Raw genomic sequence first — 14797 nt, 5'->3', positions numbered from 1 at the left:
TTCTTACGAAATATTCATTTTTCTGTCATCCAGTGAGGTGCCCCAAGTGAGACCAATCACTTTAATGGGACAGCATTGTTTTTTTCTGGTTTCCTTCCGAAGAGCTATATTGTCTTATGTTTTGTTTAATAAGCAATTGATACTTTCTTCCCAAAATATATTTTATTTATTTGGAACAGGGTTAATAGAAGATTATCCAGTTCCGCTTCTCCTCATTCTATTTTAGGTGTATTGTATTTCTTGGTCTTCAATTGCCTCATACACAGACGTTTTCAAAATAACTAAAAATTAAAAAACATAAATATTAAAATTATTCTAAAGCTACTCATAACTAAAATGATTCTCCTAAATATGGAAATAGTGATTATAGATATTAATATTAAAAATTAACACTAATTATCCCTGAGTGGGATTCAAACACTGATTGAGCCGCTGATAGATGCAGGGGATTAGCCCACTAGCGATCAGGACCTCAGATATTGGCAAGATTTTTCTGACCCTTATAGCTAAAAGATCATAATTAACAATGAAAACATCAACACTCCTATGTTTCTCCATATAATTCTTATAAATGATTTTACAAATGATTATATATGTATATATTCATTATATATGAAATGTGATAAGTTGTGTTGCCTACAGCTCTATATATACAGTTTATCCGTGCATTGGTGAATATATAAAATGTTAAGTATGGTGATTGAAACCTGGTCCATTAACAGCATAAAACACCTGCTGATTAACTAATCGAGACACCTGTGAACAAGCACCTGGGAACCTGCAATCACAATGCTTCTATGATTGGTTACCCAGGAGCTTAAATAGAGCTCTCCTCTGCACTGTTTTACCTTCTGATGAAACCGTGGTTTGATTTTCACGGAGAAACATGTTAAGGACATCTCACGCTGCTGTTTTTCCCTGAGATCTACACAAGCACAGCACCACAGCCCGGACTACAGCACACGGCAAACTGCCTGAATTCTACAGCTACGAACGGCGCCCCCCTCCCCGGTGAACTGAATAGAACACCGCCGCTCCCACCAACCACAACGGATTCCGCATGCTGACAGCCAGCCTCACATGAGACTCTAAGGAATAAGTGGTGAGCACAAAATTGTTTGGCGGTCGGGGGAGGTAGTAGCATAGCGCCCATCGTTTATACAGCTGAACATTCACCATCTAGTGAACACCATTCACATTCCCTAAAACAAATTGGGACTTTATAATTTGCTTTGGAGAGAACCAGCCACACTGGTCTTTTGGATGTGGACATCTGTACAATATACAATTGGGATACAGTATATGGCAGCGTGTAAATAATATCAGCAGTGAGAATAATTATTTTATGAAAATATGCATTGCATTTTTTATGCTTTTATTTTATGTGATTGAATAAAATGTTTATATAGTAATGATCGGTATCTAGCGCTCTCTTGTGATATTGCATGTTTCACAATTACTTTGTATCTATTTGAGTATCACAGAATACTCATGTGGGAGCAGCTATAAGTATATAGACATCAGTATATCAATTCTATTATATAAATTGGGTGACCAACCGCTTTATTTTGTGCCTTATATCAGAGCGCCTGATTTGATAATTTTAGGAGTCATAATTATCAAGCACTATATTATAAAAAAGAGGGGTAAAACGTAACGGCAGTCATCAACTTCAGTCAAAACTTTATACAAAATAATCGTGCATAGGAGACCACAAATAGGTTGAACTCGATGGACAATTGACTTTTTTCAACCTAGATACTATGTTACTATGACATGAATAAGCCGTAACAATAAGATATTCATTATCAAAATAAACTGGAGGCACCAGAGCGCCTAGCTTAGTTTAGAATATGTCCATGCGCTGTGATAAGCAGAGATGGGGGAATCCCCTTGCCCATATTACTGCCAAGCTTGAAACAAGGCAAAATCTGAGCAACAGAGGTTGCCAGTACTCTACCAATCAATGCGGTGGGACAGAGCCATGCTTCACATTAAACTTTTAGGGGGGTATCCAATTAGCCGCGATAACCCATTTTCATGTGGAAAACCTGACTTTTTAACGCAAAGTGCAAAAAAAAACCCCATTTTCACCCTGATTTTTCATGTATTATTCTTTTTTTTTTTTACACAAGTCCCATTTCTGCACGTTTGGGATAGGATAGGGTGAAAAACAAGAGCACGGATACCCACAAAAAAGCTGTTTTTGCGACAATTTTCGAATGATGTGGAAAAAATTCATGCCAAAAGTTGCAGCGATTTTGCGGCTAATTGGTTTCTACCAGCGTGGAAAGTCTCTACCAATTACCACATGCTCATTTCTGCTTCTTCTCCTGCTCTTTTTGTTCAGCTGGTAACTACTCATGTCACAAACTGGGTTAGGCATGAAATAACGGTGGTCGGGATGCTCGCGGTCACATGACCTACAGTGGCATCCCGACACTCAAGATCAGAGGGGGAAATATTTCCGATGTCAATGCAGCATGGCCAAGCAAATGGTGGCTGTTTTTATGGCCATGACTGGTCATGTAGCTACCATACCACTCATGCAGCAGCACACCATAACTGGGGACTGGTATGCCAACCAATGCCGGCCGCAAGTGCTGAAAGCCATATCCAGGTGCCGTCCAAGACTCACACTCTTGGTGCCCTTTTCAATCACAACAATGCACGTGCACACAAGTCCAGGAAAGTGGTGGGTTTTCTGTCCCATGAACTCATCCAGGAAATTGGTCACCTATCAGTTTGACTGCTGAGCACAGACATGAAAATTAAGCAAGTGTATTTCTCTCTCCGAGGAAAGTTATTGCTGGGACACAGTACAGTTGAGGGGTCAGCCACTATGTTCACCTTCTCCAACACAAACTTATGTAGAGGCTTGGGACCTCTTAGCAAGACCATATAGCGCTCTTGGTGGCAAGCCATATACTATTATTTCAATAGTGGCACTTTATTTACATTTCTGTAAACTGAAAGTGTATATATTTTTGATACAAGGAGTCTAGTGTTAGTATAGGCAAAGGCTGCATGTTATTTAAGTGGTAAAGTACTGAGGGATTCTGCAAATTTTTCAACATTCATGTCGACATGGATGTAATGTTGATATGCTTGGCGTGTTAAAACTAACCATATCAACATTCATCATATAAAATGCACTGATGAAATGTCAACATTATTAAAATGTTGACAAAACTTTCCTGGTGGTCCAGTAGTGACATAGAAACATAGAATTTTACAAACTACGCACAGTTAGGGCCATGATGGAAATCGAACCTATGACCTGAGTGCTGTGAGCAGGGCGTCTTAAGAGAGGAGGGAGCCGTGTGCAGACTCCGAATTGGCACCCTTCTCTCCACGGTGCCATAGGCTCCGGCATTATACTGGAGTCTACTGCGCATGTCTCCGGAATCATTGCGACGGCCATGTTCTGAAACAAAATTCGTACTGCGCATGTGTGGTGGCCATTTTGGAAATAATTTTTTTGCCACAATGGCTGTGGCTGCAGTGCCCGACTCTGGACTCCGGAGAGGTAAGTATTAAAATATCGGTGCAATATGTGTGGTGTGGGACCACCCTGGACCTAGGGGGCCGTGATAGACCCATGATAGAAACACCTATGGCTGTGAAGCAGCAATGCTAACCATTACACCAGTCATACTGACACTCATTTGGCGGGTCCAGCGGTTTGTACCGGCAGTGAGTATCCCTAGTCGACCTTATAGTACCTAACCCTGACCTCCCCTGGCGCAGCCTAAGCTCCCCTCCCGCAGTCTAATCCTAACCTCCCCTTCTGCAGCCTAACATTAACCTCCCCTCACGCAGCCTAAGCCTAACCTCCCCTCTGGCAGCCCAGCCCTAACCTCCCCTCCCGCAGCCTTGCCCTGACCTCCCCTCCCAGAGCCTAAACCTAACCTCCAATCCTGCAGCCTAAAGGTGGGTACACACTGGCCGATATATCGGCCGTTCTCTTCAACGGCCGATATATCGCGGGTCCGTCGGCCAGTGTGTACGGGCGATATGTCTGTGAACTCCGTCGTTCACAGACATATCACATCGGCCCCACAGCACAGCCAAAGGCCAATATAACTACCGATATATTGGCGCGTCACTGTGTGTGTAAGGGCGGTCGGCCGACCGCCCGTACACATGCTGCAGCAGCCAGCGGTGATTGACAGCTGAACTGGACGGGCGTGTGTACATGGCGCCCAGTTCATGACGTCAGTCCCCGATGGATCGGGCAGTGTGTATGCTCAACACACTGCCCGATCCGTCCATAGATATATCTGCCGATCAATTGATCGGCAGATATATCTAGCAGTGTGTCCCCACCTTTAGCCTAACTCTAACATCCCCTCCCGCAGCCTTGCCCTAACCTCCCCTCCTGCAGGCTAACCCTAACCTCCCCTACTGCAGCCTAAGCCAACCATAACTCCCCTCCTTCAGCCTAATCCGAACCTCCCCTCCTGCAGCCTAACACTAAGCTCCCCTTCCGCAGTCTAACACTAACTTCCTCTCCTGCAGCCTAACCCTAACCTCTCCTCCTGCAGCCTAAGCCTAACCTGCCCTCCCACAGTCTAACCCTAACCTTCCCTCTGGCAGCCTAAACCTAACCTCCCCCCCCCCCCCAGCCTTGCCCTAACCTCCAATCCCACAGCCTAACCCTATCCTCCCATCCTTAGCCTTACCCTAACCCTCATGCAGCCTAACTCTTACCTCTTCTTCTGCGGCCTAACACTAACCTCTTCTCCTGCAGCCTAACCCTAACCAATTCTCCTGCAGCCTAACTATAACCTTCCCTAGATAAGGTTAACCCTAACCTCCCCTCCTGCAGCCTAACCATAACCTCTCCTCTTGCAGGCTAACCATATCCTCCCCTCCTGCAGCCTAACCCAAATCTCCCCTCCTGCAGCCTTACCCTAACAATAACCTACCCTCCTGCAGCCTAACCCGAACCTCCCCTACTGCAGTCTAATCCTAACCTCTCCTCATGCAGGCTAACCATATCCTACCCTCCTGCAGCCTAACCCAAACCTACCCTCCTGCAGCCTAACCCAAACCTACCCTCCCGCAGACTAACCCTAACCGCCCCTCCTGCAGCCTAACCCAAACCGCCCCTCCTGCAGCCTAACCCAAACCTTCCCTCCCGCATCCTAACCCTAACCACCCCTCCTGCAACCTAACCCTAACCTCCCCTGCCACAGTTTAACCCTAACCTCCCCTCCTGCAGCCTAGCCCTAATTACCCACTTCCACCGCCTAACACTAAGCCTTCAGTCGATGCAAAATGTTGACATTTCACATGTCAATATTTCAGATCTCGACCATGCAAATAATGTCACTTTGACTGAGTTAAACAATACACAGCTCAGAGGCAGAACTCTGGGAGGCAACGGAGTCAGCTGCCGCCGGGCTCCTGCTTTGAAGGGGGGCACCTCTCCTCCTGTTCCATGTGTTCAGCGACATTAATCAATTAAGTTAATTGACAGCAGCCGGTATCTCTTCTGTAGCCGACTTCCCCACTAGTCACTGCACCTTACAAATCACACCCTCTTTATTATAGATATACTGGTAGCAGAGACCTTACTGATGAGACTATTTGCTCCTATAAAGGAAACATGAGAATTCTAACTATATGAAGTTATTTTTCTGACAATTACACGTAACTTTAAAAAGTTAGAATTCTCATACTTCCTATGCAAGAGCAGATATCTCCATCATTAAGGTACATGCTACCAGTGTAAAAGGTTGTGGGTTCTAATCCTGGATATGACACTTGCAAATTAATTGTCAGAAAAAATAAGAATTTACTTACCGATAATTCTATTTCTCGGAGTCCGTAGTGGATGCTGGGGTTCCTGAAAGGACCATGGGGAATAGCGGCTCCGCAGGAGACAGGGCACAAAAAGTAAAGCTTTAGGATCAGGTGGTGTGCACTGGCCCCTCCCCCTATGACCCTCCTCCAAGCCAGTTAGGTACTGTGCCCGGACGAGCGTACACAATAAGGGAGGAATTTTGAATCCCGGGTAAGACTCATACCAGCCACACCAATCACACCGTACAACTTGTGATCTAAACCCAGTTAACAGTATGATAACAGCGGAGCCTCTGAAAAGATGGCTCACAACAATAATAACCCGATTTTTGTAACTATGTACAAGTATTGCAGATAATCCGCACTTGGGATGGGCGCCCAGCATCCACTACGGACTCCGAGAAATAGAATTATCGGTAAGTAAATTCTTATTTTCTCTATCGTCCTAGTGGATGCTGGGGTTCCTGAAAGGACCATGGGGATTATACCAAAGCTCCCAAACGGGCGGGAGAGTGCGGATGACTCTGCAGCACCGAACGAGAGGACTCCAGGTCCTCTTTTTCCAGGATATCAAATTTGTAGAATTTTACAAACGTGTTCTCCCCTGACCACGTAGCTGCTCGGCAGAGTTGTAATGCCGAGACCTCTCGGGCAGCCGCCCAAGATGAGCCCACCTTCCTTGTGGAATGGGCCTTAACCGATTTAGACTGTGGCAGGCCTGCCTCAGAATGTGCAAGTTGAATTGTGTTACAAATCCAACGAGCAATCGACTGCTTAGAAGCAGGCGCACCCAACTTGTTGGGTGCATACAGTATAAACAGCGAGTCAGATTTTCTGACTCCAGCTGTCCTGGAATATATTTTCAGGGCCCTGACAACTTCTAGCAACTTGGAGTCCTCCAAGTCCCTAGTAGGTGCAAGGCACCACAATAAGCTGGTTCAGGTGAAACACTGACACCACCTTAGGGAGAGAACTGGGGACGAGTCCGCAGCTCTGCCCTGTCCGAATGGACAAACAGATATGGGCTTTTTTTGAGAAAAAACCACCAATTTGACACTCGCCTGGTCCAGGCCAGGGCCAAGAGCATGGTCACTTTTTATGTGAGATGCTGCAAATCCACATATTTGACTGGTTTTAAACCAATGTGATTTGAGAAATCCCAGAACTACGTTGAGATCCCACAGTGCCACTGGAGGCACAAAAAAGGGGTTTGTATATGCAATACTCCCTTGACAAACTTCTGGACTTCAGGAACTGAAGCCAATTCTTTCTGGAAGAAAATTTACAGGGCCGAATTTGAACCTTAATGGACCCCAATTTGAGGCCCATAGACACTCCTGTTTGCAGGAAATGCAGGAAACGACCGAGTTGAAATTTCTTTGTGGGGCCTTCCTGGCCTCACACCACGCAACAAATTTTCGCCACACGTGGTGATAATGTTGTGCGGTCACCTCCTTTCTGGCTTTGACCAGGGTAGGAATGACCTCTTCCGGAATGCCTTTTTTCCCTTAGGATCCGGCTTTCCATCGCCATGCCGACAAACGCAGCTGCGGTAAGTCTTGGAACAGACATGGTACTTGCTGAAGCAAGTCCCTTCTTAGCGGCAGAGGCCATAAGACCTCTGTAAGCATCTCTTGAAGTTCCGGGTACCAAGTCCTTCTTGGCCAATCCGGAGCCATGAGTATAGTTCTTACTCCTCTACGTCTTATAATTCTCAGCACCTTAGGTATGAGAAGCAGAGGAGGGAACACATACACCGACTGGTACACCCACGGTGTTACCAGAACGTCCACATCTATTGCCTGAGGGTCCCTTGACCTGGCGCAATACCTGTCCCGTTTTTTGTTCAGACGGGACGCCATCATGTCCACCTTTGGTATTTCCCAACGGTTTACAATCATGTGGAAAAAACTTCTCAATGAAGTTTCCACTCTCCCGGGTGGAGGTCGTGCTGAGGAAGTCTGCTTCCCAGTTTCCATTCCCGGGATGAAAAACTGCTGACAGTGTTATCACATGATTTTCCGCCCAGCGAAAAGTCCTTGCAGTTTCTGCCATTGCCCTCCTGCTTCTTGTGTCGCCCTGTCTGTTTACGTGGGCGACTGCCGTGATGTTTTTCCCACTGGATCAATACCGGCTGACCTTGAAGCAGAGGTCTTGCTAAGCTTAGAGCATTATAAATTTACCCTTAGCTCCAGTATATTTATGTGGAGAAAAGTCTCCATACTTGATCACACTCCCTGGAAATTTTTCCCTTGTGTGACTGCTCCCCAGCCTTTCAGGCTGGGCTCCGTGGTTACCAGCATCCAATCCTGAATGCCGAATCTGCGGCCCTCTAGAAGATGAGCACTCTATAACCACCACAGGAGAGACACCCTTGTCCTTGGATATTGGGTTATCCGCTGATGCATCTGAAGATGCGATCCGGACCATTTGTCCAGCAGATCCCACTGAAAAGTTCTTACGTGAAATCTGCCGAATGGAATTGCTTCGTAGGAAGCCACCATTTTTACCAGGACCCTTGTGCAATGATGCACTGTTTTTAGGAGGTTCCTGACTTGCTCGGATAACTCCCTGGCTTTCTCTTCCGGGAGAAACACCTTTTTCTGGACTGTGTCCAGAATCATCCCTAGGCACAGCAGACGTGTCGTCGGGATCAGCTGCGATTTTGGAATATTTAGAAACCACCCGTGCTGATTGTAGCAGTATCCGAGATAGTGCTACTCCGACCTCCAACTGTTCCCTGGACTATGCCCCTATCAGGAGATCGTCCAAGTAAGGGATAATTAAGACGCCTTTTCTTCGAAGAAGAATCATCAATTCGGCCATTACCTTGGTAAAGACCCCGGGGTGCCGTGGACAATCCAAACGGCAGCGTCTGAAACTGATAGTGACAGTTCTGCACCACGAACCTGAGGTACCCTTAGTGAGAAGGGCAAATTCGGGACATAGAGGTAAGCATCCCTGATGTCCCGGGACACTATATAGTCCCCTTCTTCCTGGTTCGTTATCACTGCTCTGAGTGACTTCATCTTAATTTGAACCTTTGTAAGTGTTCAAAAAAATTTTTTTAGAATAAGTCTCACCTAGCCTTCTGGCTTCAGTACCACAATATAGTGTGGAATAATACCCCTTTTCTGTAGTAGGAGGGGTAATTTAATTGTCACCTGCTGGGAACACAGCTTGTGAATTTTTTCCCATACTACCTCCTTGTCGGAGGGAGACTTGGTAAAGCAGACTTCAGGAGCCTGCGAAGGGGAAACGTCTCGACATTCCCATCTGTACCCCCGGGATACTACTTGTAGGATCCAGGGGTCCTGTACGGTCTCAGCGCCATGCTGAGAACTTGTCAGACGCGGTGGAACGCTTCTGTTCCTGGGAATAGGCTGCCTGTTGCAGTCTTCTTCCCTTTCCTCTATCCCTGGGCAGATATGATCTTATAGGGACGAGAGGACTGAGGCTGAAAAGACGGTGTCTTTTTCTGCAGAGATGTGACTTAGGGTAAAAAACGGTGGATTTTCCAGCAGTTGCCGTGACCACCAGGTCCGATGGACCGACCCCAAACAAGTCCTCTTCCTTTATACGGCCATACTGTGCCGTTTGGAATCTGCATTACCTGACCACTGTCGTGTCCATAACATCTTCCGGCAGTTATGGACATCGCGTTTATTCATGATGCCAGAGTGCAAATATCCCTCTGTGCATCTCGCATATATAGAAATGCTCTATAGTCAATAAAATACTGTCCCTGTCAAGGGTATCAATATTTTTAGTCAGGGAATCCGACCAAGCCACCCTAGCTCTGCACATCCAGGCTGAGGCGATCGCTGGCCGCAGTATAACACCAGTATGTGTGTATATACTTTTTATTATATTTTCCAGCCTTGTCAGCTGGTCCTTGAGGACGGCCCTATCTATAGACGGTACCGCCACTTGTTTTGATAAGCGCGTGAGCGCCTTATCCACCTTAAGGGGTGTTTCCCAACGCGCCCTAACTTCTGGCGGGAAAGGGTATACCGCCCATAATTTTCTATCGGGGGGAACCCACGCATCATCACACACTTTATTTAATTTATCTGATTCAGGAAAAACTATGGTAGTTTTTTCACATCCCACATAATACCCTCTTTTGTGGTACTTGTAGTATCAGAAATACGTAACACCTCCTTCATTGCCTTTAACGTGTGGCCCTAATAAGGAATACGTTTGTTTATTCACCGTCGACACTGGATTCAGTGTCCCTGTCTGTGTCTGTGTCGACCGACTAAAGTAAACGGGCGTTTTAAAACCCTTGACGGTGTTTTTGAGACGTCTGGACCGTACTAATTGTTTGTCGGCCGTCTCATGTCGTCAACCGACCTTGCAGCGTGTTGACATTATCACGTAATTTCCTAAATAAGCCATCCATTCCGGTGTCGACTCCCTAGAGAGTGACATCACCATTACAGGCAATTGCTCCGCCTCCTCACCAACATCGTCCTCCTACCTGTCGACACACACGTACCGACACACAGCACACACACAGGGAATGCTCTGATAGAGGACAGGACCCACTAGCCCTTTGGAGAGACAGAGGGAGAGTTTGCCAGCACACACCAAAAACGCTATAATTATATAGGGACAACCTTATATAAGTGTTTTCCCTTATAGCATCTTAATATATATATAAGCATATCGCCAAATTAGTGCCCCCCCTCTCTGTTTTAACCCTGTTTCTGTAGTGCAGTGCAGGGGAGAGCCTGGGAGCCTTCCCTCCAGCCTTTCTGTGAGGGAAAATGGCGCTGTGTGCTGAGGAGATAGGCCCCGCCCCTTTTTCGGCGGCCTCGTCTCCCGCTCTTAACGGATTCTGGCAGGGGTTAAATATCTCCATATAGCCTCCGGAGGCTATATGTGAGGTATTTTTAGCCAAAATAGGTATTCATTTGCCTCCCAGGGCGCCCCCCTCCCAGCGCCCTGCACCCTCAGTGACTGCCGTGTGAAGTGTGCTGAGAGGAAAATGGCGCACAGCTGCAGTGCTGTGCGCTACCTTTAGAAGACTGAGGAGTCTTCTGCCGCCGATTCTGGACCTCTTCTTACTTCAGCATCTGCAAGGGGGCCGGCGGCAAGGCTCCGGTGACCATCCAGGCTGTACCTGTGATCGTCCCTCTGGAGCTGATGTCCAGTAGCCAAGAAGCCAATCCATCCTGCACGCAGGTGAGTTCACTTCTTCTCCCCTAAGTCCCTCGTTGCAGTGATCCTGTTGCCAGCAGGACTCACTGTAAAATAAAAAACCTAAGCTAAACTTTCCTAAGCAGCTCTTTAGGAGAGCCACCTAGATTGCACCCTTCTCGGCCGGGCACAAAATCTAACTGGCTTGGAGGAGGGTCATAGGGGGAGGGGCCAGTGCACACCACCTGATCCTAAAGCTTTACTTTTTGTGCCCTGTCTCCTGCGGAGCCGCTATTCCCCATGGTCCTTTCAGGAACCCCAGCATCCACTAGGACGATAGAGAAATGATCAGCATTGTGAGTGACGGAGCAGATCTATGTAGTGTGTGGATGGACCCCTACATAGATCTGCCTATTTGCAACGGTTTTGTAGTAGCTTCATATAGTTAGAATTAGAGATGAGCGAGTTCGGATTTACTCGGTGTTACTCGGATCTCAAAACGGCATCTTATTCGCTCACGGATGATATATGGGGGGGGGGGGGGGGGGCACCAATATTTTTCTTGCATCCAGGCAACTGGGATAAACTTACGCCACTGACACAGCTTATATGTCACTGATATTGTACTACTGATGGTATTTAAAATAACAATAAGAAACTATTTTTTATTTACATAAGATGCTAGTACCATCATATAAGACCATTAAAATGTCCATATGTAGTGCAGAATGTGGCGCAATACCTATATGTAATAACTACAACCCGTCCCCCCAAAATTATTAAAAAAAGAAACAGTAAAAGCATATGTTTTGCAGTCAATTTTAAGGAAGTATAATACAAAAGGAAAACATTTCACTTTTCTGTTAAAAAGAAAAATGCACCAGTAATAGCTAAGGGCAAACAAAGTACCAGTGATGGCTTAGGCAATGTATCAGCAATATCTTATGCACAAAAGACAAAATAAGGCAAAAGAAAAAAATGTTGAGTTATTAAATGTGAAGTATTGACAGCACATTTCAATGCATTCTCACAGTAGCTTTTAAAATAAATGTTTGTCTACTGTTCCAGTTGTTGGCTTACATTTTACATTGTTTTCTTATTGTACAGATTTCAAATATGAATTATTGATGCTTATATTTATATTAATTTTAAAATATTCAAGTCTAATTTACATACCCAGCAGAATCACCAAAATCTTGTCCATTTACAGTGTCAGAGCACAGAGATAATTCTTCAGATCCTTTAAAGCCATCTTCACATTGCATATCACTCAGAGTGCAGAATGATTCCACGCGTTGTTCTATAATAAAACAACAAAAACAACAACTTTATCACATGACTGATTCAACTTCTAAAAGCCATACAAAATCCTGCAGCATGGCACAGGCAACGGTGAGCCTGGAATAACAAGATAGCAGTTGTCACAGACAGGCTCATGATTTTCCTCTGTCATTTGGGACCTGAAAGCATATTTGCAGTTGTTCTATGGAGAGCAGAATCTTCCATTCCATATCTAAATATAGGCATTTTAAATTTACTACTACTACTAATAATAATAATAATAATAATCATAATAACAAATGCAGAATACCTCTATGAAGCAGTTGCAACAAATACAGTATATTCATTTTCAAGTAAATTTTTATATATTCAGCCAGCATGGCTACCTTTAATAAGACATTGGTCCTGATTTAGAGGTGGATGCAGACTCCACTGCAGCAGGGTCTTTTGGTGGCCATCCATCAGTGACATTATACAGTTACGAAGTACTTCCATGGTGTACTTCCATGTATATGAATGTGTAAGGACTAAAGGCCTAATTCAGCATGGATTGTAGCTGTGCGAAAAATACGACCCATTACATTGACATGCGGTGGGGGAATGGCCAGCACAGGGCAAGTCTGCCCCGCATGCCGGGTCCTGCCAGCTCCCCCCCCCCTCTCTCCCACAGGGACGTGTGGTGAGCTAAATGGCTCAGGTGCCACTCGCTAGCACCAGAGCCAGATTTACACGCAATATATAAGCTAAAGGGTACATTTGGGCATTATACACAGGTGCAGCAGTATAAACTCCTGGAAATTTGGTGAGTTTTGATAAGAGATGTGTGGAAAAGAAAAGAAGATGAGGCACTGCCTCACCTGCCATAGACTTTACAAAGAAGATATTTCAGACATATTCTTTGTATTTTTCATATACTTTATACAGTAAATACTCTGGCACAAACATTAGTATGACATAAAAGGCTCTGCCTCACCCCACCCCACCGCAAGTCACTGCCCCCCCCCCCCCCCCCCCCCGTCCCCCGGGAAAATCATGCGAAAGCATTGCACGACGGCGATGCTTTTGCATGTTTAGGGTTGCCCTCTAGGTAGACAGCAACCCGACATCTTTTGGGTTGCAGCGGCTGCATGTCACGTCACGTAGCTGCTGCGGCCCGCCCCGCAAAGGCCACCACGATACCCCTAAAACACCGCAGCGACGTCCCCTCCCATTCAGCTAATGCCTCTGCCTGACAATCACTGTGTGTGCATGCGCAGTGCTGCTTTTGTGCGCGCGCACACTGCACAGAGCATCAGCATACGAATGCTGATCAGAATCAGACGCATGCGAGGGGATGCCCAGCACAGGGCTAGTCCGTCCCGCAAGCCGAGGCCTACACCCCCCCCCCCCCCTCACAGAGGTGCAAAATCATCACATGGCAGCAATGTGTTCGCACCCGGCAAGTATCTCCCTGCCTATTCCTATGTTTTGGGTCATGGCTCCTGCCACCGTGGCGCGCCCCAGCAACAGTCCAGACATGCCGCTGACACGCCCCCTCCCATCGTCCGACCGCCTCAGCCTGTCAATCAGGCAGAGGCAATCGCACTGCTGAGATGCTTTCGCATCTCACTGTGTGCGTGTGCGTACACCACATATGGCTTCAGGGTGCTCTGAATTAGGCTCTTACTTTGGGAAGTAAGGCTGCAAGTTGACTTTGTAGTTTGGGCAGATTGAGGTATGGTTTAGGCAAATTGGGAATATTGTTTACTGTATCCAAATCTCAAGTGATTTATTACTACAAGAAATACATGGTCCCCATGAAACATAAATTATTAAAATATATATATATAATATCAAACTAATAATTATAGTACAGGTTGAGTCTCCCTTATCCAAAATACTTGGGACCAGGGGTATTTTGGATATGGGATTTTTCCGTATTTTGGAATAATTGCATACCATAATGAGATATCATGGTGATGGGACCGAAATCTAAGCACAGAATGCATTTATGTTACATAACCACCTTATACACAGCCTGAAGGTAATTTTAGCCAATATTTTTTATAACTTTGTGCTTTAAACAAAGTGTGTGTACATTCACACAATTCATTCATGTTTCATATACACCTTATACACACAGCCTGAAAGTCATTTAATACAATATTTTTAATAACTTTGTGTATTAAACAAAGGTTGTGTACATTGAGCCATCAGAAAACAAAGGTTTCACTATCTCACTCAAAAAAGTCCGTATTTCGGAATATTCCGTATTTCGGAATATTTGGATATGGGATACTCAACCTGTAATACAAATGTATTTAAAATTGTAGACCAAGTGGAGCCAGGGCACACATGCTGTCACCATAGCATCACACACACACACTGCCCCCAGAGCCACACACACAAACACACATGTGCTGCCCTCACAGTCTCACACACGCGCTGCCCCCATAGCCACACACACATTCACACTGACCCCATAGCCTCACACACACACACACACACACACACACACACACACACACACACACACACACACGTGACCCCATAGCCTCACACACTCGCTGCCCCCATAGCC

At 45.8% G+C, this 14797-nt stretch overlaps 1 protein-coding gene across 6 annotated transcripts in view; it reads right to left on the bottom strand.

The window, feature by feature from the left end:
• The window catches only part of SIPA1L2 (signal induced proliferation associated 1 like 2), a 795004-nt gene that overhangs the window by 39894 nt on the left and 740313 nt on the right, over positions 1–14797 (bottom strand). For all 6 annotated transcript variants that reach the window (XM_063917773.1, XM_063917774.1, XM_063917772.1 and 3 more), the window contains one exon: positions 12133–12256. In XM_063917773.1, the coding sequence (XP_063773843.1) occupies positions 12133–12256 (124 nt within the window). The remainder of the gene's footprint in view (positions 1–12132; positions 12257–14797) is intronic.

Source organism: Pseudophryne corroboree, chromosome 4 (genome assembly GCF_028390025.1).
Source record: "Pseudophryne corroboree isolate aPseCor3 chromosome 4, aPseCor3.hap2, whole genome shotgun sequence".
NCBI lineage: Eukaryota > Metazoa > Chordata > Amphibia > Anura > Myobatrachidae > Pseudophryne > Pseudophryne corroboree.
Note: the sequence above shows the minus strand (reverse complement) of the source record. Positions and strands in the feature narration are given on the sequence as shown.